Source organism: Eretmochelys imbricata, chromosome 2, assembly GCF_965152235.1.
Source record: "Eretmochelys imbricata isolate rEreImb1 chromosome 2, rEreImb1.hap1, whole genome shotgun sequence".
In the NCBI taxonomy this organism is placed as follows: domain Eukaryota; kingdom Metazoa; phylum Chordata; order Testudines; family Cheloniidae; genus Eretmochelys; species Eretmochelys imbricata.
In genome coordinates, this window is record NC_135573.1 from 29112928 (window position 1) to 29138918 (window position 25991).

At 40.8% G+C, this 25991-nt stretch overlaps 1 protein-coding gene across 3 annotated transcripts in view; it reads left to right on the forward strand.

Moving 5' to 3' along the window:
* Positions 1 to 25991, forward strand: part of CSMD3 (CUB and Sushi multiple domains 3) — a 1168908-nt gene that overhangs the window by 170879 nt on the left and 972038 nt on the right. For all 3 annotated transcript variants that reach the window (XM_077808852.1, XM_077808853.1, XM_077808854.1), the window contains exon 3: positions 11181 to 11293. In XM_077808852.1, coding sequence (XP_077664978.1) covers positions 11181 to 11293 — 113 coding nt within the window. The remainder of the gene's footprint in view (positions 1 to 11180; positions 11294 to 25991) is intronic.

The following is a 25991-nucleotide window of genomic DNA, read 5'->3' on the forward strand; positions in this document are numbered from 1 at the left end:
AAAGCAAAACAATCACTGCTATAGATTTCCTGAGGATGTTTTTTTATTGAAAATTCTTAATATATTTTACTTAATAGTGAGAAAAAATATTTGAGAGCACCTATAAACACACAAAAAGTATTAATCAGTAAATCCCAATTTGACCCACTATGTAGTAAATTACTGATGAGCGGACTGGTAGCAAGATAAACTCTTTATTATGAACAAGAACTAGGTACAGCAATGAAGTAATAAAACTGCCTACTACTCTACATTGCTGCAGACTGCAACTGCCCTGTCGTGGGCTTCCTTGTTTCTGCCGTAGCAGGAAACATCCCAGGAAACCAAAAACAGCATCTACAGTGTACAGGAAGTGTGGCAGCTATACAGTTCTTGAAAGGACTTACCCTGTATCACACAGTGCACAGCCTGAACACCCAGGGAAAGATGGGGTCAAGGAATCCTCCTTATATCAAGGAGCTGCTCCATAACCCTTCCCCAGTTCAGGATTGGAGCAGCTTCTGCATGCCTGTAACCCAAACATAGCCAGGAAACGGACAATGGCTCTGTCCTTTCACCAGTGCACTGTCCTACACTCATATCCCCACTGCACAGCAACACACAGGGAGACCAAAGCCAGCTGGTTCTCACAGTGTCCAGGATGTGAAGGTGTTTTGTGATGGTTCCTCTAATTCAGCCTATCCCCAGGGATTGGAACCATATCAGTTCATTTATGAGCAGGGGCCTCTGCAGAATGGACCAATCCTTCTTAATTTTTGTTACATACAATTTCATAGAATTTGTAATCTATTTCTCTGAGTGTATTTCACAGTTGATGCACTGCCAGGTCATAGCTGATGTGCTTCATGGTCTTATGGCAGAAAATTCCCTTTGGAATTTGGGGATTGATTTTCTATTCTGAGTTCCTTAGCTGCCTGTTTTGTTTTTCATTTAGATTCCATCCTGCGGTTGTATTTTGTGTGTATCAAAAGTATTTCATAAGAAGTTGGTTGCTTCCCACTGAGGCTTCAACTACTTCAATCTGTTCAGGAGAAAAGAGAATGACTCTCACCTCTCTTTTGAATTCTGGTTTTAGTTTTAGTGTGATAAGCGGCAGATTCCAAGGACACCAATAGAAGTGTTTTGTTTCATTTCTCCCTCAGGTTCTGTGATTTGCTGGCCAGAGTTTTTGGGGGAAGGGAGAGGCAAATGTAAAGTTTTTGTTTATTAATTGGTTATAAAACATCATTGTGTAGGTTATTTTTAAAGATATCTGTATCCTAGATCCTATTTTAGGCCCAAATCCTACAAGTAGGCCCAGGCTGACAGACACTTGCACCTGAGAAAGGCCCCATTGACTGTGATGGGGTTGTATGCGGGGGGATCAGAACCTTGGATAGTAAGCACCTAGTTAGCCTATAGAGCTCTAGTTCATTGTAGGTGGAGGTGAGGAACATGAAGGGACTGTACAGCACTGAATATGTGGTCAGAATTGGAGTAACAGTAATAGTGTTGCTCTGATTAGGCCCAAATGCTTTTTGGAAGGTGCGGAGGGGAGTTGGGTGAAATTTGTCTGAAAATTTTTGTCACTGAAAATGCAGAGTCAGGTCACCTGAAACATTTAGAGAATATGTGTCGATTTTATTGATTTGTTTCTGTCAAAAGAAAAAGAAACATTTTAAATGGAAACATTTCATTTCAACATTTTTGAAATGAAACATTTTGAGTATTTTTAATAACACCATCTTTTTCTTTAGAAATTAACTTCAATTTTATTTTATGTTTTTAAAGCTCAAAAATGAAACTTTTTGTGCTGCGTCAAATGAAGCATTTTGTCTGAAACAATTTATTTTCCCCTGACTTTTTTGGAATTGTCAGCAAACTGAAAAATCAGATATTTGCTCAGAGTTAGTGCTTGGTGCTCTCAGCTCCAAAAGCTAAGGTGCTGAGTACCATGCAGGACCAGGCCCATTAGGAGTAATATGTCTTCTTGGAATCACCTAGTAACCCAGAGTTTGCTTTCCTTTTGAGCATTGCAGGGAAGAGTCTTCCAGTCTCTCCCCTTCTTTCCCCACCCTCCCCTGTAAAGACCCATGTCTGGCTGACAAATACAGCAAATGAGGAACTAAAATTGGTCCCCTCCACTTCTGTACTTCCCTGATCAATTAAACTAGTGATATCCCCAGAGTGGCAAAAACATCTATAGCATCTAAAATCCTGAGTTTCCCCGGAAACAAAGAAGCTTCTTTTTGACCTAACTACACTTAAATGCTGCTTTATTTTCCAAAGGTTCTCCTCATAATAAAGAAAGCAGGTAAATAAGCAGGGTGAAAAATAGACTTGTCAGATTTTCAGCAAAGAGATCATTAGGCCATCCTGCTGTTTTTATGGTTTTATTTATGATTACACGCTGTGGTACAGGAAATTACTACTGTAGAAAAACTTGTTTACCTACCCTTTTGTAATAGGCAGATGAACAGTAGACTCCAATTGCAAAGTATGAATGGTATATGGCAGGCTACCAAAGCAGCTGCTAGCCATTATGAAAGGAAATTGTCCCATAGCATACATGCTCTATGAGTCACAAGGTGCATTTTGTTGTCATGGTAAATCCACCTGTTTTGCTCAGTAGTTGTGTAAAACCTAGGGGGAAATACATTTTTTAAGTGGCATGCTTGTTTTCAGTGCAGTGTTACCCATCCCTAGCTCTCTGTGGATGTGGGGGAGCAACAAAGGGACATTCATAATGTAAATGACTAAGTGTAACTTTTCCCCCTCATACTGGTCCAGGTAAATGAAAGTGTGGTATCACAAAAACACAAGCTCCTGGTTCTATTGAAATTGTGTTTCCTGAGGCCTCATAGTTTTGTATCCAAATAGTGCCTGAAGTGAAATTGTATCTTCTCATTATACAAATCTCTTAATTCCACAAGGTACAAGATTGCATCTTTGGTATATCTTTAGGCAAATGATTTTCTCCGGAAGGACTGTCAACTTTTTACTCTGTATGATAAAATATCAGAACACGTGTAAGCTGTGCCCAGGTTTCAGTTTAGTCCCAGTTCTCTCTCTCTCAGTGCTTGAGTGTCCAGACTTAATTTTATGTTGTGTGTTAACTATTTTACAGAAAGAGGTCCAAATGTCCAATAGGCAACTGCACAATACACTCAATTCAGATAGATGCAGGAGGTCAGCAATGCTGACAAGACATCAGTGGGTAGAGATGTGCACATCTGTTCCACTAAGCATGTAAATGCCAACCTACACTTTTACAAACTTTTACTGTTACAGAAATCTCTCAAATGTACCGAACTCAATCTTCCTTGATCCAGTGATTCCTACAGAGGGCAGAGGATGGCTGCAAATGAAAGTATACTCTAGACCTGAAGCAGAAATGAACGTGCTTCATTTTTTCTCATTACTGGTTTCAGCCTTTTGTGAACACTGGCTCTTGACTGCTATGGTTTCTTGCTACAGGAGCCAGTATTCCTGCTTGCTGCATCTCTACATGTACTTACAAGGTTTGAACACTGGCGCTCTAACCATTTCCTTATACCATTATCCATCATCATCTGAAAAGTAGCAAGGCCTTATCAAGAAACAGCAGCCAGAATGCTTCAGAAAAATGAAATCACAAAGGGTTGAAACTACAGTAAAACCTTCTTTGATACAAATAGAATGTGAGATATGAAACTAATTTTGATAAGCATGGGCTCAGAAAAAACTGTGAATATGGGGTTTTTCACTATATTTAATACATAGTGGATATTGACTTTGGGAGATAAATTATTATTTTGCGTAAATATCCCACCTCAAGACTCACTTCTGACATGTTAACTAATGTTGGCTGGGGATGGAACAGGTGGAGATAGCTGTTGTATTTTTTGTTTTGTTTTCAGATTTTTTAAAAAATTGGAACCACCAAGCCTGTATAACTGTGAGCTCTTAATACTGTTTGCTAACCTGACTCCTCTCTGTTTTCTCCTTGTTGATTGTTACACTTGCTTGTTATGCGTTGTTTTCAATGAAAGAGTAAGCTCTTTCAGGTAGGGTCTGTGTCTGTCTATGGTTTTGTACAGTACCTAGTACAATGGGGCTGTGATCCTAATTGAGGCCTTTGTAACACAATACAAATAATAATCAGAAAGTTGTTTAGATAACTGACATTCAAAGAAAGTTTCACATCAGTTGGTTACTTTTGTGATTCAAAGCAGTGTGCGTATTACAGAATATAGTAATTACTTCTTGGCTATGCCAAATACTGTTACTAAGTGATCTGTTAAGAACATGTAATTGCATGTTTATTAATCGGAAACACTCATGAAGTTACTATGTAACTTCAAAGAAAGAAAAAGAGAGAGAGAGAGAGAGAGAGAACGTGCTATCCCATATAATTTCAAACCCTAGAATGCCAATTAAACAATGAGAAGAAACAGGCAGCACATTTCTGATCAGCTATTGCATAAGGGTGGTGATAAAAGGAAGAAGGGTGGAAGTAAAATTACTTAATCAGCCAGGACCAATAACTACCTAAGGCGCAGGAGTCGCAAAAGGAATTAGGTGCTTAGCCACTGAACTCTGTGGGCACCTACATTCATTCAGTGCTTAAATTTGTACAGTAAAAGTTTCCTAGGTACCTATGTTTCTACATCTGAACATGCACTGCAGCCCCACACCAGATGTCTGGATGCCCAAGTCACAGAGAGATAGGCATTCCTCTGCCAAACTCACCTGTGGGGCCTGATCCAGTAGATGTGCTCAGACACTGTCTACCAGATTGATGCCCTGTAGGTGAGCTTGCACAAAATGGCCAAGAGCAGCAGCCCCTCATATGTTTTTTAGTCCAGTGCTTGAGGTACTCACCTCAGATATGGTAGACCACCAGTTCAAGTCCCCCCTCCACCGAAAGGGAGAGAAGGCATTTCAACAGGGTTCTGCCACCTCTGAGGTAAGTGCCCTAACCACGGGCTATTCTGAGGTGGGGCTCCTTCAGTCTCTCCTGCTGAAGCTGATCTGCTGTGGATAAATACAGAATCATTGCAGCAGGGGGACTGGATCTTGGGGCACCCACCTCAGGTAAGTGCTCTAACCAGCAGGCTATACAGTCATTTTCATACTTGCTCTTTTTCTAGTCCGATGGCCTTTTAAAATGATTTATCCAAAGTGGAAGAGCTTCAAAGGTAGAGACTGATGGAGTTCCCCATCACAATATTGTACAGCCTAGTAGTCAGGGCACTTACCTGAGAGATGGCAGATCCCTATTTAAATTCCTTTTCTCCCTCAGATGGAGGAGGGACTTGAATTAGGATCTCCCATATCCCAGGTAAGTACCTAACTACTAGGCTAAAAGTTGAGGGAGTTTGTCTTCCACGCACCCTCAGCCCCAACCTCTTGCCAAAACAGCATAGGTGCCTAATGCAGCGGAGGGTTTGCAGCTGAGAATTCCAAGCGGAAGGAAGTGCCTCTCTGCACCCCTGATTTAGGGGACTGTCTCTGAGAAAAGGGCTGGTTTAACACACACCGCATTGACTAGCTTAGGCAAGGAGCCGCTTAGCATGCTGGTTTTGTTAACCCCATTCTGAGGCACCTATCGCTCCCCATTAATTATATAGGGAATCCGAGGTGCTGAACTCAGACTTTGAGAATCCTAATGTTTTTCTAGACACCTAAAAGATAGGTGCCACAATGCTCACCATCATCATACCTAAATTACTTAGCCTGAAATGCATTGGGGATGTAATGCAAGCCTTATTGGTTACTGCCCATATAAACATGTATATGTACATGTACTCCTCATAAAGTTATAATAGGACAAATTTCCTAATTATGAACTACTTATTCATAAATAAATAATTTATTCATAATAAACAACCTTTATTTGCTGGACATTATAAACATGTGACTGAAATCACTGTCTGTAGAAACAGGAGGCTCCAATTGTATGTGCCATTTAATTTCAAAGTAAGGAATTATTTTTATTAGGAGTACTGGCTTGGGTTGTCTAGTTTTATAAGTTGGTAAGTATAGTTTGTAAGAGTGTGGCACTTATTGATTAGGCATGTATTTACTGTCTTATGCATGTGAATAAATTATAAATTAACATGAACTTATTGGTTTTTATTCATGTTTTTGGTGTAATCATGCACACTACTTCTGTTAGGTTCTAAGTCCATTTAAAAAGGAATAAATAGAACACATATTAAGATCTGATTATGTAAAGAGTAAGTCTGATCTAGAAGACATTTTTCAGATTACACTTCAAGCCTGTTGTGTTCATAGCTGAAGAATTATTAGAGCATACTGTTAGCTGGAAATGAACACATTTGCAAGGTGAGTATTAGGTAAATAACTTCATAATCGAATCCCCTATGTTTTAAAGGCTAGACAATGCCACCTTACTTATGCTGAGTAGCACCATTTTTCTCAGGCAGCTGCATTTCAATGGGATTATTTGAGGCGTAAGATTCTAGTCAACTTCAGTAAGGGTGACAGGATCTGACCCTAAACCAGTATTGTCAGAGGAAGAAAAAGGTGATAGTGCCATGCAATATTTAAACACCTGGACTTTTCATTTTAGATGTCACTTTTATGCATATATGTCTTATAAAACTATGTATGCAATTATACACCCCAAAACCTGACTTTGTTGATCTACTAATACCATTCTGCTGCAGTATTAAAACAAGGGCATGAGACACAAATATCTTAAACTTTGTGACAAACTCATTGTAACTGGTGTATTTGTTCCCACACAAAAGGAGTGAGACACTGGATAATCTATTAATTTGTTTTCTTATTTGAATGAAAATACACTCTTGTAAACAAAGAAGGAAGCCAATACCATTTGGACAAACACATTTACATTACAGGCACTTACTAGGAATGTTTACACTTTGCTTTATTTAAAATATGCTGAGAAGAATGCTCTAAATCTTCCATATATATTTTTTTTACATCACTATAGATTCTCCAACCTGGTCATGCCTAAGTGACAGCATTCATGTGAATGGGTTGTGGGAAAACCGGAGATAAGACTTTAGCCAGCTTCCACCCACTGCAGAATGTGGGTGCGCATGCGAACACATACATTTGTTTGGCTGGTTATGGATCTGCTTGGAGACCTAAACTCCTTTGAGGATTTTTTCTTTTTTTTCTGGTCTCTTCCTCTTGCTGAGTGCAGTCACTATAATGTGAGGCAACACTAGTCTTGGCAAGCCAGTCAATTGACCAGTCAAATAATGTCAGTTGACCAACTATTATTTTACCATGGTCATTTATTATCAGATAGTCCAGAAAGAATACTCTGAGGTAGGTGGTAGCCTACCTTTCTGACTGCATCATGGTACCATCTCTCAGCAAGCTACTTACATTCTACTCTACTACATGCTAATGCCCCTTCTGGGGGCGGGGGTGGGTGGGTGGGAGGTGAACGGTGAAATCATTAAAAGTTGAGCATTTTGATTAGCTGTAGTCTTTCTAGAACAAACATTTTATGTATGTGTATTTTTAGTTGCATCAATGCAGGCAACAGTTAACAAAGAAGATTAAACAAGCTAAAATATATGGTCCCTTCCCCAGGGAGTTTACAATTTAAACTGACTAGACCAAAAAAACCCAGAACTTAACTCACAAGACAATGCGGGAGGGAGAAGAGAATTCATAGTCACTAAACCTCTTCTCTCAGCACAAACAGAAAAATTAAGCCTCTGTCATCACCCACAAAGCCTCCCAACACCTCTGTCATCATCAGCAAAGCAAACAACCTACATTAAATACCCATGTAAATAAACCCCCAGTCCTTTCCTCTCAACAAAACTTCCCTTCCACACACATATTTATATATATATACCCATCCAAAAGATATCTCCAAAAAGATAATGAAAAGCAAGATGCTTATAGAGTAGCTCTGCTGCCTACTTAGCATAAATGCATTTAAAATTACTTTTTTCTTTTATATATGTTTCTTTTATTTCTGTTTAATTTCTTGTCTTTTGTAACTCTTCAATCTTGAAAACATTCACATTAAAATAAAAACCTAACATTGCTAAAAAAAGTAATAATTATTCAGTTCTTTTTTTTAAACTTCATGTAATTGTTTTTTGCATTTTTCTAAGTTAAAATAACGCAGTAAAGTAACTTGTTTTTTTATAATTAGGTATAAATATCTATCTAAGGCAAAGCCTTTCCATATAAAGTCGTATTATTTTTTGTTACCGTTGTTATGGTTATAATAAATTAGTGCCTTAACCTATTTTACCATTTTTGTCTTATGACAATATTGGACCTGTTTGAATGGTCAATCAACCAATTATTTTTGGAATGGTCAAATGCCCAACCATAAGCAACACTCCCTCATCGCATGACTGTTAGTCCTATCATGACCAAAATTAGTGTGTGTTCCCTTCCTATTTTTGAGCTGTTTTAACTATGGATCCAGCCCAGGCAGAAGATTAAAGAGAAAGTGTCCCTTGGGGGAAAATTGAATTGATTCTTTACCAAATTACAGTCACAGATGAAGCAGCAATCAAGACATCTCTAATTAAATGCCCTTCAGAATACAGAGTAGCTAGTCACCAGAGAACATTACAAAATTAACTATAGTATCTAGAGTAGATAGCTCTCAACATCAGTATAATTGGTACACTTTGTAGAACTCATGGAGTAATGCCTTAAGGTTAAAAAAAAAGAGAAATCACATTACTGATATCCTACCTATACTTATTACACAGTACAACTTGTGAAAAATAGAGAAGAATGGTTAGTACCTTCAAATCCTGACCGTTAGCATTCTAGATTTTCCATCAATTTCAAGCTCCCGCTTATAAGAATGGAATTACTGATAATGATTAAACTCTACATATTTCGCATTTTATGAGTAAGTGTGTGACTGAATTTCTATACTAGCAGCAGAAAATGTATTAGTTATTGAGACACCATGGTATTTGTACTGCTTCAATCAAGACCAAACTGAAAATGTTATGATGTGATGTTTTTTCATATCTGTTTTTTTCCAGGAAACAAAACCCACACCTTCATTAATAATTCACATGTTTTCCTTAAAAAATATCAAAATATCTTTTTTCTCACTTTTGTAATGGAAAGAATGCTTAGTAGCTGTGTTGCTGTTCAGCAATCTACTGGCTCCCGAAACACATCTTTATCGACCCAGCAAGATCATCTCTCCACATTATCTGCTGTTTTCTTCTTTAGTCTTTATGAAGAACAAAAGTTATGAAATAATTTAAAATATGTCTAGATAGAGGAAAAGGAACCTCCACAGACATCAATTTAAAAATAGGAGCAAAATATTGAGTGTGCCGTTCTCCTATAATGAGGTCTGGATCTGTTCCTGGGAGGCACTGCACACTCCTGATTGGGGCTGAGAGTTCTCAGCACCCATCATTTGCAATGTGTGTTTAGTTATTAGGTTGGGAGTCTCTTTTGTTTTGGGTTTGCTGTGTTACATTTTATATTAAATGTATACATTTTCCCAGAAACACGATGGACACCAGTATGAAAAAAAAATAGGGAAAATGTCCCCCAGTGAAATGGAAAGAAAGAAAAAAAACATATATTTAAACAAAATAAAATAATAATGGGTCAGCCATAAAACCACAAAAGTAATGAAATTCTAAGTTGAGGCTTAAAATAAACTTTTAATTTATCACAATTTTCAGATAAAAAGTCTGAGTTGACAGAAAAATTATACACTGTAACTTTGAGATCAGTAATGTCAAGCTTTGTTAGGTCAACGAATTCTAGAGCAGAGCCCTTTGTCCCTCCCACAGAAATTGCCCTGCTGGCAGCTCCCAGGCAGCTCCTGAGAGATTCTGGTGAGAGCATACTGGCTGACCTTATCTGCTGTGGAAGCGATTTCAGAGGAAGGAATTCTCTCAAGTAACTAGGATACAAATTATAACACATTTTAAAAGAAATCAATTTCCATATTTGAATTGTACCTGCACTTGTAAGAAATGGGTAGCTAGTTCAGTCTATGGAGTATTTGCATAACTTGCTCCTTCTGTTCCATCCACTAAGTGGTTAGGTTGCAAATGCTGCACCAGGGGAAGAAGCTGAAGGGTAGCCCCATATAGGGAGTATTACAGTTTTATGAAGCCACAAGTGCATTGATTTACAGGCAAAGTCAATACCAAAGAGAAATTCCACAGTTGTCACACCAAGCACAGATGAAAATGGATACTTTTAGCCACTGAAGCCACCTCTGTCTGGAGAAATTGGGGGACCAACTGTAACCTTAGTATTGCAAACTTCACTGATGAATACTGAGCATGTGTCCTCAATCGTGTCCATCAAATTCCCTAGCTAATTCCGTCAGCCAGCCAACATCACTTTTGTCCTTTGCAATTTGAACCTTGGTGAATTTACTCTACTACAAATCCCAGTATCAACGAGGCACTTGGAAAGCAAGATGCTGCAACACCTGAGTCAGATGAAATGGAGATGCTGGACTGAATGTCAAACTGTCTTCCACAGCTGCCTGTTGTGTATATACGGTTGTGACAAAAACCAAAAACAAACAAGCAAAAACAAACAAACAAACCCAAAAAACACCACAGCTGGAAAACCCTGCAAGAGAGCCTTTTGAGTGGATGAGTAATTACTCAACACTACCCTCTGGGATCTCTCTGTGAATTTAAAACAAAACCGTCTAAGCAATTCTTCACACAATTAATAGGCACTACAGTAGACTTAAGAAGAACACTTCTGTGTTTACCTTAAGGTACAGGCCGTAAATTATGCTAACATCCCACATTTAAGTGAACCCTTCCCTTTTTGTGTGTAAAACTGTATGCTGCATAAAACTCCTTGGATAAACACCATCTAACATAAGATCTCACATAACTATCTATAAAACACATAATATAAAAAATACTGGGACAGATCCTTAGCTGGTGTAAATCTGGCATGTTTGTATGGTTTCTACAGTATTAATGTCTTTCTTTATGTACAATCTTCTTGAGCTGACCTACCTCACCTGTGCCAGGCTACATAAATGCCAGTTGGACAGCTTCCTTATGATATTTTAGAAAACCAATTTCACAAATAATATAAACTGTATATTCTGTTCTTTTATATAGATTGTCTGTCTTATGATGGAAATTTGTAGTGAGCAATAAGTTTGAAACAGTACAGTTGCATTTTTATAGATAATTAACTATGATTTATGCTTATATTTTTAGGTTAACAGGATTTCATCTTCCTCCACCTGTGACTAGTACAAAGTCTGTGTTTTCACTGCGTTTGACAAGTGACTTTGCAGTTAGCGCCCATGGGTTTAAAGTATACTATGAAGGTAAGAGAACACGATTAAACACTCTTCTTAACAACAGGATTTGAAAGTTTTACCTCATCCCTATATATATAACAGGGCTCAAATGTGACTTTTGCTAGTTGGATTGAACCAGGTACATTTATTAAAAGGTTTAAAAATTTGCTTCTGGTGGAACCTTTCAATTGTATGCCAAGATCTGTCATAAAAATCAAAGGTTTTAAATACTCCATAATAAATTCCTTATCTTGCCCCAAAACTGATTGATTTCCCATATTATTTTTCAATCTGTCTCACTGTCTGATAGTTGTGGCATTAACATTTTGGAAAAAAGTATTACATACACTTTTAATGACTGTAATCTTTAGTATTTTCAAAGTTTGTTAGTCCAAAAAATACCAAGTATCAAAGATTTTCTGATCCTAGCTGAATATTTATTTGTGTACTATAAACAAGAACATGTGTAGTAACTAAAGGCAAGGTTCTGGCACCCATACAAACATTGAGTATGGTCATGTTCCGCAAAAGGTCAACTTGAAATCAATTATGCACAATGAAAAGAGGCTAGCTGTGATTTTTCCCCCCATCTGATTTCAGTATATGAAGAAGGGTAATCAAGGATACAAGTTTATTCCAGCATCTAAATGCTTGCTGGGTCCCTGGAGCAGAACCAAAGTTTCTGGTTTTACTGTTTATATAAGAGAGGTGATGGCTAAGTTCTGAGCTGCTGTCAGTGCTGCCATCAAGAGTCCCTGTGGGGTCTTCTGAGGGTTCAGTATGAGTGTAGGCATCACCTTGAATGGATTGATGTGTCATCTTCCTGAATCAAAGGACTATGTTTGTTACATAGGTTCAAAGAGACCTCCTCTATAATCAACCTCATCTTCAGGTTGTCTTGGCATAGGAATACTCTGGCCCGACAGGTGGTTTGGCTATCACCTTCTGTATTTCAATGCAGTGATTGTGCACTCCTGTTTGTGCACAGAATCAGGTCTATTTCCTTGTGAATTTCAAGAGTAATAAATTCTAGGGATTTGTGGTCTCTCTTTATTGGTGCTGACACATAGACACCCTAACTAGAGGGGGAGAGATCAACTATCAGCTAACCAATAGCTATAAAATATTTGAAGAAGGTCACATCTCTGAGTTTTATCCTCTTTGTTCCTGTGGATCACTCTGATTTAATCTCTGGGAGTTTAAGCAGTTGAGGTGCAGTTTGGGGAGGCAGCGATTAGGAAGATGCCTGGAGGCTCATCTTCTGCACAGAGGACTTATGTTGGCATATAGAACACCTATGACTGATGCCAAGCGAAGTTGCTTGTCTTCAGCCACAGACACTGCTAGGAACTGTTTACCTGAATACTGCACGATAGTATGCAGTTCGAATACTAATTCACACAAATAGTTTTCCCTAAATCAAACAGTTAATTAAACAAGGAAATAAAAAATACCTGTTATTTGTATGTTTTTGAGACCTGTTTTGTAGTTTCTGGTTGTTTTGAACTTGTTTAATTACTTTGTTTATTCTGCAATCATTTTCTAGTTCACATACAACAGAAGGGTAATTTACAGAATTGAAATTGTAGCTATAGTGTAACAAATTATATTTGAGATGGATTAGACACATTTTTTACTCTATTGTAACAGATGTTTGGTGGTGATTTTGTCAAGCAATATATTATCTAGAAATGTAAATATTCAAACTATAATATATAATTTCTTCTTTCATATTTGCAAAATATATTGTAATTTTTTTCTGTTGCTTTGATGGTATAATGTTGAAAGAGTCCAGGCACTTTCAAGGTCTAAATAGTGCTTTCAGCACTTCTATAAAAGGTCCCGTAGTTTCATACTATTTTTAAAAATGCGTGTGTGTGGGGGGGGGGGGGGTTTCTGTTTGGTTGGCTGGTTTTTGTTTGTTTGTTTGTTAATACTCTCAAAAATCCAATCCTGAAAAAAACAAAACAAAACCAAACCAACATCACAACAACAATAAAACCTCAAACATTTCTCATCAGGGTAAAAAATCACTCTATCCACATAAAACCAGATTATTTGGGCTCTGAGCATGGAGTGCAGGGAGGTTGGGGAGCTCAAATTTATACTCTGCTTGGGTGCATGGGGTACTGGAACCACTGGATCTGTATAAACCTGCATGTGTGGGGCTCATTCTCAGGTACACAATGGCCCTGATCCTGCACTATTAAAATTAATGAGAGCTTTGCTATTGACTTCAGTGAGCTATAGATCAAGCCCAAAATGTGCAAGGTTGCACAGGAACCCCTAAGTGGCTGGTCAGCTGGAAGACTCCTCACATAGATTCAATTCCAGGCTTAAACAGCACTCTAATTTTCAATGGGACTTGAACTCCTCAGTCATGTAGGAACTTTAGAAAATTTCACCCTGTGTCAATATAACCATTTCTTTTAACAAACTAATCAAAACTCCTCTAGTTAATGGGCCCTGATTCAGCCAGGTTTGTAAGCATGAGCTGAAAGTTAAACAAACATGTGCTTTGCTGAATCTGATCTCAAGTGTTTTACTGTGTTCTTCCAAAAGAATGAGATGAGACTACATTGTCTAAAAATCCAAACTTGTCATGCAGCCAGAAGTCCCTCAGCCTCCCTCCCTGTCCCACAGCATCACCTGGCTCCCGTAGAACTGGCAATAGGCAGTGCCATCCCGCACAACAACACTTATTTCAATTCCCATTCCCCTGCCTAGCTTGTCTCTCAAATCACGCTCCCCTGCAACCCAGCTGATGGAAGAGGGGATGACTATTAGATTACATTCATTTGATGTCTTACTTTTTGGCATTAGAGAATAGATTTATTTAAATGAGATTTCATATCAGTAGAATCTCCAGTACTTTACCCCTGCTCTTTGTGAACACAAAGAACCCTAACTAATATTTTCAAAACTGTGTGTCTCTATCTAGCACCCCAAGTTCATATGTAGACACCTGATCTGGCCCAATTTTCAAAAGTTCCAAGCCCTCAGCAGCTCCTACTGAACTTTAACAGAGCTGCAGGCTGTTCGGTACCTCTGAAAGTCAGGCAACTTATTTAGGTGTCTGAATATGCAGTTAAAATTTGAAACCTGAGATTAAAAAAAAGAAAAAAAAGTGGCACATCACTGAAAACATGATATAAAGGTAGAAAGTGGTAGCTTGCAAGGGAGGGGGGCTGAGTATTATTAAACTATGTATTTAACTGAATCTGTGTTTGAAAGACTAAGTTGTTGAATGAGTTATGTTAAACATTATTCAGCCTTGTCATATATGAATTACAGGACTCATTCCATTTTTTAAAAATACAAAATGGAGAAGGAAGAATTACCATCTCTGAAACAATGATCAACTTTGCAGTAATTTCTCATTGCCACATTTTCAGACATATTCTTTCAGATATAGATATATGATCGTATGGAAAGCATGCTTGTGCAGTAACTAAACATTTATTTGTATTTCATCTGAGACATGACCGGAAACTCCAGAGTAGCTCACAATCTAAGTGAACTACGAATCTGCTAGGGACTTACTCAAGAATGACCTATAGGTATTGTATTAATTTCTCTGTTCCCTTTTTGAGACTAAACATGGGAAAGGAAGGACATAGAATTACAAGTAGAGCACTGAAGAAAGATTTTGCCAACCTATTTCATTCAGCAATCCAATTCTATTTCTGTTTTCAATTTAATTGTTAAGAATAAAACAAAGAATACCAATAGACAACTTAATTGCAATTAAGTGTGCTATCAGTTAAAACTTCACTCATTGGACAATAGCATTGAAAATTTAACATCCTAGCCAATAAGCACAGTAAACTTCATACTAGAGCTGGGGGAATTTTTTTTAGACAAATAGTTTATCAGTTGAAAAATGCAGTTTTGCATCAACCAAAACTATTCACAAATCAGAGTAAAATTAGGGGAAAAGTTTTGGCAAAAATTAAAAGAAAAATATTCAAAAAAGTACAAATGTTCAGTTTGACATTTTTGAGTTTAAACATTTCAACTTTTCTTTTTGAAATGTTTCATTCAGAAAATTAGTCATATTTAATTCAAAAGAGGGGAGAAAACACCTCAAAATGAAAAGAAATGGTTTGTTTTGGGTTGAGTGAAACATTTTATTCCACCTGATTTTTTTTTTTTTCTCAGTTTTTCATTTTGGCAAGAAAAAACAAAAAGCTTCTTTTTCAGGTCAACCTGAAACAAATATTTTTCTTGCTTTTCTTTCTCCGCTTCAGACACCAAACCAAAAACACAATTATTTTTCAATTCTACTTCCTCACCGCCAGATTAGCAGATGGAGTTGGTGATGCAACACATTTAGAATCAGAGGATATGCAGCTTGGTCACTGATTTTGTTTGAATGGAAGAAGATGAATTAGTCATCCAGGCCCTGAGACGCAGAAGGAAGATGACAATCTGAGTCTAGTGAATGTACCATTATTATTGTATTTACAGGCAGTCTATGAACGAGTTGGTTCTCAATTCTGTCTTTTCCATTCTTCCGTGTTCATACACTTGGGTAAAATCAGTTTTTCCACCATATGAGAGAGAACACTTTTGTAGTACAGATGAAGTAACCTAGAAGAAAGAAGTATGTACAAAATAATATGCAAAGCTGTAAATAAGACAAACTGAAATGCTCTTCTCAAAAGAAGAGGAAGACATGACAGTTGGTTCAAGTAAATTAAGTAGGAGAAATATTGAATCATGAGCTTTGCCAGCAGCAAAATATTGGTTCCCTTTTTCTCACTGAATACTGGCTTATCTGCACTGGTTGATGTGTTGTGGTTATGGAGGCAAGACTCGACTGTCTCCATGCCCACCTGCTCTGGGAAGGGAGTATGGCAATCCACAGCACCCCTTCTTCCAAAACCCCTGGTCCCAATATCTGGGCAATCACACAGGGGTGTGTGTGTGAGCGTGGATGGGTGTGTGGTAGGGGAAAAATTATTAAGTCTTCTTAAATCCCCTGAAAGAGCACTCATTCCAAGCCACAATCTATCCCTGACAGCCACTTTTATATTCGTCTTGGTGAGATTAGTTTATATTTGGAATAAAACAAAATCCACTTTGATTCATGTTTCTATTTTCTGTTGTCCTGTGATACATAATGTAGCTTATTCACTGTGTGCATGCAAGAGAGAGATACAGCTGCTAAGAAAGAAAGGGAGATAGCAGCTTGTAGTACACAGCAGGGGCTTCAGTGATTCTAGTTGTGTTTGAATAGTGTGTTCTTTTGCTTTTACTGGACTATTTTATAGCTATTAAGCAGGTAGCTGGTTCAGTTAAGATTGCTGACTTCATTAATAAGCATGGGGGTATAAAGTGAAGTATCTGAACAACGACAGGAGAGGGGGCGGAGAGGTCAAGGAAATAGTCAAGGCATTTTCCAACCCATCTAGGAGTTGGCTAGTACAGCTTTCTAAATATGCATAAATCTTCTAATGATGAAAATAATAATCTAAGAGCAATAGGAAAGAAAGTCTCATTATATTTTCTCGATAGCAATTTTTACTCATGGTAAAAGCATATCAGAAACCTTGTTTTGCAATCTCATTGATCCCGGAACACTTTGAAATGGAAAAGGTGCAGAAAGAGGATTTTGAGGTAGGATTCTATAGAATTCTAGGGTCCCTGGAGATGATTTGTAGTCATTTTACAACACTGTTCTGAATTCTCCAATAGATTTCTTTTGTATTGTAATTGTTCTTGGACACTGAAAATAAGAGAACAACTTTAGTGTATGAATTACAGTTTAAATTGTAGTAATCTAATACTTATGCTGCAAGATTCTGGAGAGGGAGTTAAGAGCCATGGTAAATATTTAAAGGTTATCTAATATTTTCTTGATAATGAGTAGTGGGAAAAAACAGACTCTCTGGATTACTACATTATGGATTCCATTTAGTGACTTCTGGAAGTCTTCATGCACTTCTTACAGCATTGTTATGAAGAATCTGTAGCTGATGTAATGAATTACTGGAGCTTGTAAATCAAACAATATTGGTATAATTAAAATGTGTCAGGATATGAGTGCTAAATATAATTTTGGCAGTTGGCAGACAAGTAAAATATTTGAACAAATGGGAATGAACTATTTTTAGATTGCCTACATATCAGAATTCAGAAATGTAGCTAAAGATGAAATGTAGCTAAAGATTTCTGAATTCTGACATATAGGCAATGTAGCTAAAGCCTTGACTACACAAGATATTTTAGATTACTGACAATGCTAACATCATCACTGCCAAAGTTTATCAAAGGTTAGAGTTTTATTACAGGAAGTAAATAGTATTGTAAGGGAATAGTCTAAGTCACTGGGTTTCTACATAAGGGTGTACCCAGTCACTTGACTGTAGGACAGAGGCCTTAAAAAACATTTTTAAGTATGGACTATATTCTGAAGGCCATACATAATTTTTATTCAGTCCTTGCTACAACAGTAGGTCTGGTGGCTTGGAGACAATTGAAGTCTATGGGATTTTTTCCTGAGCAAGTGCTTAGTAAAAACTTATATGATGAGATGCTCATTAAACTTGCTTAATTTTGCTGGATAAGAAGCTGTGGCATTTTGCTTTCTGTTCATATAGTAAACAGGAATACAACTATAAACATCTTAAATTATATTTGCATATAAATTGTAGGGCTCCAGAAAGCTCTTCACTGGAGATTCAAACTGTTGAAAACAAGACTCATTAAATGTGCAAGCTCAGCTCCCTCCTCCTTCTGAAGATCAAATTTAAAGACTAGGTTCTTTTTGAGATCTGCTTCCTTTGCATCTGTCAGGAAACAAAAAAACAAAAGGATTGGAAACTGTCTGCAAAATCACCATTGGCTTCAAAGTCAGGGTAACTTGGTGAATTTCTATTGCTTGTGTTATGCAGGTCAGACTACATGATCTAATGGTCCACCTTTACCTTAAAATCTATGAATTATGAACAGAGAATTGCCCTGGTGTACGTGACAACTCGAGGTCCTTACTCTGCCACCCCTAAACTCTTGGTGTAGGGAATTGGAGGATGTTTGTCTGGGCAGGCAGGAAGGAAGCATAACAAACTTCAATTACACTGTATCTATTCACTACTGGCAAAAAGGTCCATTAAGGATGCTCTGTAATTCTATACTCCAGCGAAATCAGCGTATAGGGAAAATTCATAGGATCAGCTGCAGCTGTGTTATTTTAAGAGACACTTTGGTAAATAAAAGGGAATTCACAAAACTATCAAGAACTGTCTATAGGAAATGGGGAAAGTAAATGGTTAAGCAAGAAATCAAGCCATTAGGCCAGGTTCTGAATTCTCATTCACTGGTACAAATCTGCATCCGATGAAGTAGGCTGTAGCTCACGAAAGCTTATGCTCAAATAAATTGGTTACTCTCTAAGGTGCCACAAGTACTCCTTTTCTTTTTGCGAATACAGACTAACACGGCTGTTACTCTGAAACCTGGTACAAATCTGTTACTTCACAGAGGTAAATGGAGTTACAATTTTATGCTATTATAAGTGATATCAGAAATTTGCTGTGCCTTTTACAGTATTACTGATACTGCAGGATCAATCCAAACAAAAAGAGATTACCAAACCCTCCAGTTAAAGGCTGTGAAATAATTAAAATGCTTTCTCCAATACAAGTATATTAATTACAAAACAATTTTCTTTTCTAGATAAAATACACTGGATCTTACCACATATGATGCATTCATAATAAGTCTGTGGCAAACATTGTTCTAAAGGATAATTACAATTTCCCAAATATAGCCTTGTCTGATAATTCTTGACATTAAGTCAAGATAAGACAAAATAACCATTGATTGGGAAAATATTTCTTCTCCCAACCCATCCAATTTAGGATGACCATGTGTCCCTGAAACCCAGGTATACCCTTGTTTACAAGGCCTGCTCCAATATCCCAAAAACTAAGTGTGTTATCATGGTTCTTGTAACTTCTGCAGACTAATAGCCATGGGAATATTAGAGACCTAAGCTGGTGAAACTAAAAATATGGCTCAACCCCCCACCGAGCCATACTCCTGGCTCTGAGAAATTAAATATAACATTCCTAGTCACCTTTGCAGTAGTTCTTCCCCCACTGTCACAAGCACTCAAGAGTCCTTGAAAACACAGATATTTTATTTGGAGGAAATGGGGAAAAATAAATAAAAGAAGCATGATTACATATGAACAAATAAAATACAATGAACAAAGCTGAATCTGTGTACCAGTACCTAGGTTGGACAGCCCCTGTGGTGTCAGATATTGTCTGGTTAGCTGAGGTCCAGAACTCTGTCAGATAATCCCCACCCATCTAAGACAACACTCACAGGTCCAATTATTCTCAATTTTAGTTGAGAGAAACTATCAAGTGGTGGCTCTCCTCACCCTGTCTGCTCCTGCCTAGAGAAGTCCACATCATCAGGTACCACTGCAGTTACCTGGTCCACTTCTGTGACATCATCCTACAGAATTGGCACCTGGATGATTGTGAGCACCTGAATTAGCCTTGCCTATTTGTGATTTGAGTCTGGTTGGGCCTTCTTGTGAAGTTCAGCTCTGTGCTGCCCCCACCTTTTGGGGTGATGTGATGTAGTTCTGCATCCTCCAACACCAATCTAGTTAGGTCACACTGCAAAGTGAGCTCTGGGTCTAGGGGTGAAAGTAAGTCTAGGGACTTACCAGTACGGGGCTGGGCTGGGGCTGGCTCTGGCCCCCAGAAGGGGCGGGGCCTTGGGCGGAAGGGGTGGGACTGGGGAGGTCAGAGACAGCCCCGGCCCAGCCCCATACCAGTAAGTCCTTTAAATCATCCCCGGAGCCCTGCCGCCGCTTCCCCAGGGCTCCGGCAGCAGGGCTCTGGGGATGGGACTCCAGCCACCACTGCCACCCCAGGCCCTTTAAATCATCCCCGGAGCCTGCCGGTGCCCTGGGGAAGCAGCGGCAGTGCTCCAGGGACGATTTAAAGGGCCCAGGACTCGGCCACCACTACCGCCCCGGACCCTTTAAATCGCCGCCCCAGCCCCACCGCCGCTACTCCAGGGCTCCGGCAGTGGGGCTCTGGCAGCAATTTAAATGGCCGGAGGCTCCAGCTGCTTCTGGGAGCCTCAGGCCCTTTAAATTGCGCCTGGAGAAGCCGATCCACCCCGGTACGGTGCACCGGCTCTTGCCATTGCGCCATAATGGGGCGTACCAGCTTACTTTCACCTCTGTCAGGCTCTGCCTCTCCCCTCGCAGGGTCTCAGAGCCCAGGCTCCAGCCCAAGCCTGAAAGTCTACACTGCAATTTTATAGCTCTTCAGACTGAAAACCCACAAGCCCAAGTCAGTTGACCTGGGCCAGCTGCAGTTGGTTTATGGCAGCGTAGCGTAGAAATACACAATGGGTATCTGCAGCACCAAGTCTCAGAGCCCAGGTCGATTGACTTGGGCTGACAGGGTTCAGGATGCAGGGCTAAAAATCGCAGTGTAGAAATTCAGGCTTGGGCAGGAAACTCCGAGAAAGCGGGATGGGTCTCAGAGTCCGAGCTCCAGCCACAGCCCGAATTTCAATATTACTATTTTTAGCCCCAGAAGCCTGAGTCAATTAACTGGGGCTCTGAAGCATCGTGCCATGGGTTTTTTATTGCAGTATGGACATACCCTCAGGGTACGTCTACATAACCTGTGGCAGTGAGCCTCCCAGCCCAGGCTGACGGATGTGGGCTCATGGGCACTAGTGCTCTAAAATAGCTAGGTAAACTGTGCTTTTAAATTACAGCTCGGGCTGGGGTTCATACTCCGAAGCCACTCCCTTTCCTAGGCTTCAGTGCCACAAAGCCGCAATGTCAAAGCGCTGTCTACATATCTATTTTTAGAGTGCTAGCGTGACCCCTGCAAGCCCAAGCCTGTCACCCGGGGCTGGGGGGCTTGCTGCTGCAGGCTCTGTAGATGCACCTTAATGTAAGCGGGGGAATAGTCCCGCTGTTGTGGGGAACTTTTCCGGCTTCTGCACTACCCTGGTGAAGCGGGCTAGCGAAAGGATCTGAGTCCTCGCTCCCACTTCCTTTACCCAGTGGCCTCCCTGCCCTTGAGGACTCCTCTTCCACTCTCCTGTCTGGCAGAGTCCTCGTAACCCCAAAAAGACTGGGCCCAGGATTCCTGGGGGGCTCGACCCCCAATCCTGCTGTGGTCACCTAGGATGGGGCTAGGGTGTCCCCACTCCGGGGTACTCTCTCTGCACTGGGCACTTCCCTGACCCACTGACCATTACATACAAGTTAAAGCAAATGCAAGTTATTTAATCAACAATTAATTTTAAAAAGAATAAGGAATAATGGGAAAGGTTAAAGGAAACACATCACCCTGCTCTGTGGCAGGGAACATCACAAACAGTGTCTCTGAAATGTCTGGGCAGTTCACAGTCTGTTCCTTGTAAGTCCCAGGCCTTCTTCTCAGGCCCTGGCTGTGCTGCAGGGATGCTGTGGGTTGGACACTTGCTCTGGTGGTGGCCACACGTTCTCAGGCTCCAAGTGGTAGGACCCTTCTTCCCAGTGTCGCCCCTGCCCTGTCGGGGTTATGATCCAAGCCTGGCCTGCAGAGCCTCTTGGCTGAGGCGTCTCTCTGTGCTGGGCCCGCTGCCCAGGGTCCCCCTCGCTTTACCCAGCTGCTCACCGCACCCAGCTCCGGACTGCTCCAGCCCCAGCTCCACCACTCAATCTCTGCACTGCTGCTGCTCTGCCTCCAGCTTCCTGGGCTGCTGCTTTGGCCCCTCTGGCTCTGGTTGCTGCAGCTCTGCTCCCAGGACAGGTCTGCTCTGCAGGCTGCTTCTGTGACTCTGCTCCCAGCACTGACCTGCTTCCTGGGCTGCTTTTCTGGCCGCCCTGGCTCTGGTTGCTACAGAATGGCTAGGCAGCAGTTCTGCAGAAAAGGACTTAGGGGTTACAGTGGACGAGAAGCTGGATATGAGTCAACAGTGTGCCCTTGTTGCCAAGAAGGCCAATGGCATTTTGGGATGTATAAGTAGGGGCATTGCCAGCAGATCGAGGGACGTGATCATTCCCCTCTATTCGACACTGGTGAGGCCTCATCTGGAGTACTGTGTCCAGTTTTGGGCCCCACACTACAAGAAGGATGTGGAAAAATTGGAAAGAGTCCAGCGGAGGGCAACAAAAATGATTGGGGACTGGAACACATGAGTTATGAGGAGAGGCTGAGGGAACTAGGGATGTTTAGTCTGCGGAAGAGAAGAACGAGGGGGGATTTGATAGCTGCTTTCAACTACCTGAAAGGGTGTTCCAAAGAGGATGGCTCTAGACTGTTCTTAGTGGTAGCTGATGACAGAAGAAGGAGTAATGGTCTCAAGTTGCAGTGGGGGAGATTTAGGTTGGATATTAGGAAAAACTTTTTCACTAGGAGGGTGGTGAAACACTGGAATGTGTTACCTAGGGAGGTGGTGGAATCTCCTTCCTTAGATATTTTTAAGGTCAGGCTTGAGAAAGCCCTGGTTGGGATGATTTAGTCGGGGATTGGTCCTGCTTTGAGCAGGGGGTTGGACTAGATGACCTCCTGAGGTCCCTTCCAACCCTGCTATTCTATGATTCTATGATTCTATGAGGTCTCCTCCCAGGGAAAGTCTGCTCTCTCTGGGCTGCGCCTCTGGCTTTGGGGCTGCAGCTCTGCTCCCAGGACAGGGTCTGCTCTCTCTCTGGGCTGCTTTTCTGGTCCCTCTGGATCTGGCACAGCTCTGCTCCCCAGCTTAGCTTGGGCCCCTGCTTTCTTCTTAGCTCAGCCCCACTCTGTCTGACTCAGGCAAATCCAGCTCACACAGAGGACGGGACCTCCCTGGCCTCCTGACTCCCTGATTAGCCTGCGCACCCTGTCATTCAGGCTGACCTGGAGCATTGGCCTCTCCCCATTGTTCCTGGAGACTGTCAGTCTCAGGGTCCTGATTTCCCATAGACCCTTCCCCTTTTAGTACTGAGAGCTAGCCAACCAAAGCACCCCTCTGAATGTTAGTAAGGGGGCAACAGTCCCCTTACATTAAGACGAAGTCTTCTACCCTCTCTTATTGAATTTGAATGTCATTCCCAAACCAGAGTCCAGTACCTGAAAAGTCAGGGTAGCCTACTTACTCCAAGGCATATTGGGCACTATTCCTATGTCTTTCAGAAGTACAGTCACTATACCAATTGTGACAAAGTTCCTCCTCTGCATTGGTGGGTCCAGCACTTATTGGCTGATTTGTTCGCCTCAGAGATTCACGGCAGCCTCAGTTTGGCCACTTTTGCTAGTGGCTCAAACCTGCCATTCACTCAGCTAACCTCATCACTGATCAGCTTGGGGAAATGGAGGAGAACAATCCCTGCAGTCTCTGCTGACCCAGCTAGTGGGTCGGAGGATAGGCCAGGGAACTTCCCCTCTGGTGGGACCCACAATCCAGGTCACCTCCTCTTGTCTCAAATAGGGAGTTGAGGGGGATGGGGGGAACCCAGTCCCGCCCTCTACTGCGGGTTCCAGCCCAGGGACCTGTGGATTGCAACTGTCTACAGTGTCTCTTGTAACAGCTGTGTGACAGCTACAACTCCCTGGATTACTTCCCCATGGCCTCCTTCCGATACTTTCTTTATCCTCACCACAGGACTTTCCTCCTGATGTCTGGTAATGCTTGTACTTCGCAGTCCTCCAGAGGTACACCTACTCACTTTCAGCTTCTTGCGCCTCTTGCTCCCAGCTCCTCACATGCTCCTCACTAACTGAAGTGAGGTCCTTTTTAAACCAGGTGCCCTGATTAGCCTGCCTGTCCTAATTGATTCTAGCAGCTTCTTAACTGGCTCCAGGTGTCCTAATTAGCCTGTCTGCCTTAATTGGTTCCAGCAAGTTCCTGATTGTTCTGGAACTGCCCCGTTCCCTTATCCAGGGAAAAGGGACCTACTTAACCTGGGGCTAATATATCTACCTTCTATCACTCTCCAGTAGCCATATGACCCGACCCTGTCACACAATCTATTATCATGTATACAACTATAACATGGACAGAGACCCACTAAAGCAACAGAATATAGTATGTGGAACTATAGGTGCTCAACATTATAATTCATGGAAATGAGGTTGGCCAGAGATGGCTTTCCTGCTATAGAGGGAGTGGAAGTTCCATTCCTCTAAGATGTCTAGCTCTGGGGTTTATAATATCACCACATTTCCTCTGTATGTATAATTTTTAATTTATGTTGTAATAACACCTGAAGGCCAAATTGGGATCAGAGTATCTTTGCAGTAGGCATTTTATAAATGTACAGTATGACACAGTCCCTGCCCCCAAAGAGTTTCATAGATTCATAGATACTAAGGTCAGAAGGGACCATTATGATCATCTAGTCTGACCTCCTACACAACGCAGGCCACAGAATCTCACCCACCCACTCCTGAAAAACTTCACCTATGTCTGAGCTATTGAAGTCCTCAAATCGTGGTTTAAAGACTTCAAGGAGCAGAGAATCCTCCAGCAAGTGACCTGTGCCCCATGCTACAGAGGAAGGTGAAAAATCTCCAGGGCCTCTTCCAATCTGCCCTGGAGGAAAATTCCTTCCCGACCCCAAATATGGTGATCAGCTAAACCCTGAGCATATGGGCAAGATTCACCAGCCAGATACTACAGAAAATTCTTTCCTGGATAACTCAGATCCCACCCCATCTAACATCCCATCACAGGCCATTAGGCCTATTTACCATGAATATTTAAAGATCAATTAATTACCAAAATCATGTTATCCCATCATACCATCTCCTCCATTGACTTATTGAGTTTAATCTTAAAGCCAGATAGATCTTTTGCCCCCACTCCTTCCCTTGGAAGGCTATTCCAAAACTTCACTCCTTTAATGGTTAGAAACCTTCGTCTAATTTCAAGTCTAAACTTCCTGGTGGCCAGTTTATATCCATTTGTTCTTGTGTCCACATTGGTACTGAGCTTAAATAATTCCTCTCCCTCTCCGGTATTTATCCCTCTGATATATTTATAGAGAGCAATCATATCTCCCCTCAACCTTCTTTTAGTTAGGCTAAACAAGCCAAGCTCCTTGAGTCTCCTTTCATAAGACAAGTTTTCCATTCCTAGGATCATCCTAGTAGCCCTTCTCTGTTACCTGTTCCAGTTTGAATTCATCCTTCTTAAACATGGGAGACCAAAACTGCACACAGTATTCCAGATGAGGTCTCACCAGTGCCTTGTATAAAACCTCCTTATCCCTACTGGAAATACCTTTCCTGATGCATCCCAAGACCACATTAGCTTTTTTCACAGCCAAATCACATTGGTGGCTCATAGTCATCCTATGATCAACCAATTCTCCAAGGTCCTTCTCCTCCTCCGTTACTTCTAATTGATGCATCCCCAGTTTATAACTAAAATTCTTGTTATTAATCCCTAAATGCATGACCTTACACTTCTCACTATTAAATTTCATCCTATTACTATTACTCCAGTTTACAAGGTCATCCAGATCCTCCTGTAGGATATCCCGGTCCTTCTCTAAATTGGCAATACCTCCCAGCTTTGTATCATCCGCAAACTTTATTAGCACACGCCCACTTTTTGTGTTGAGGTCAGTAATAAAAAGATTAAATAAGATTGGTCCCAAAACTGATCCTTGAGGAACTCCACTGGTAACCTCCCTCCAGCCTGACAGTTCACCTTTCAGTAGGAGCCGTTGTAGTCTCCCCTTTAACCAATTCCTTATCCACCT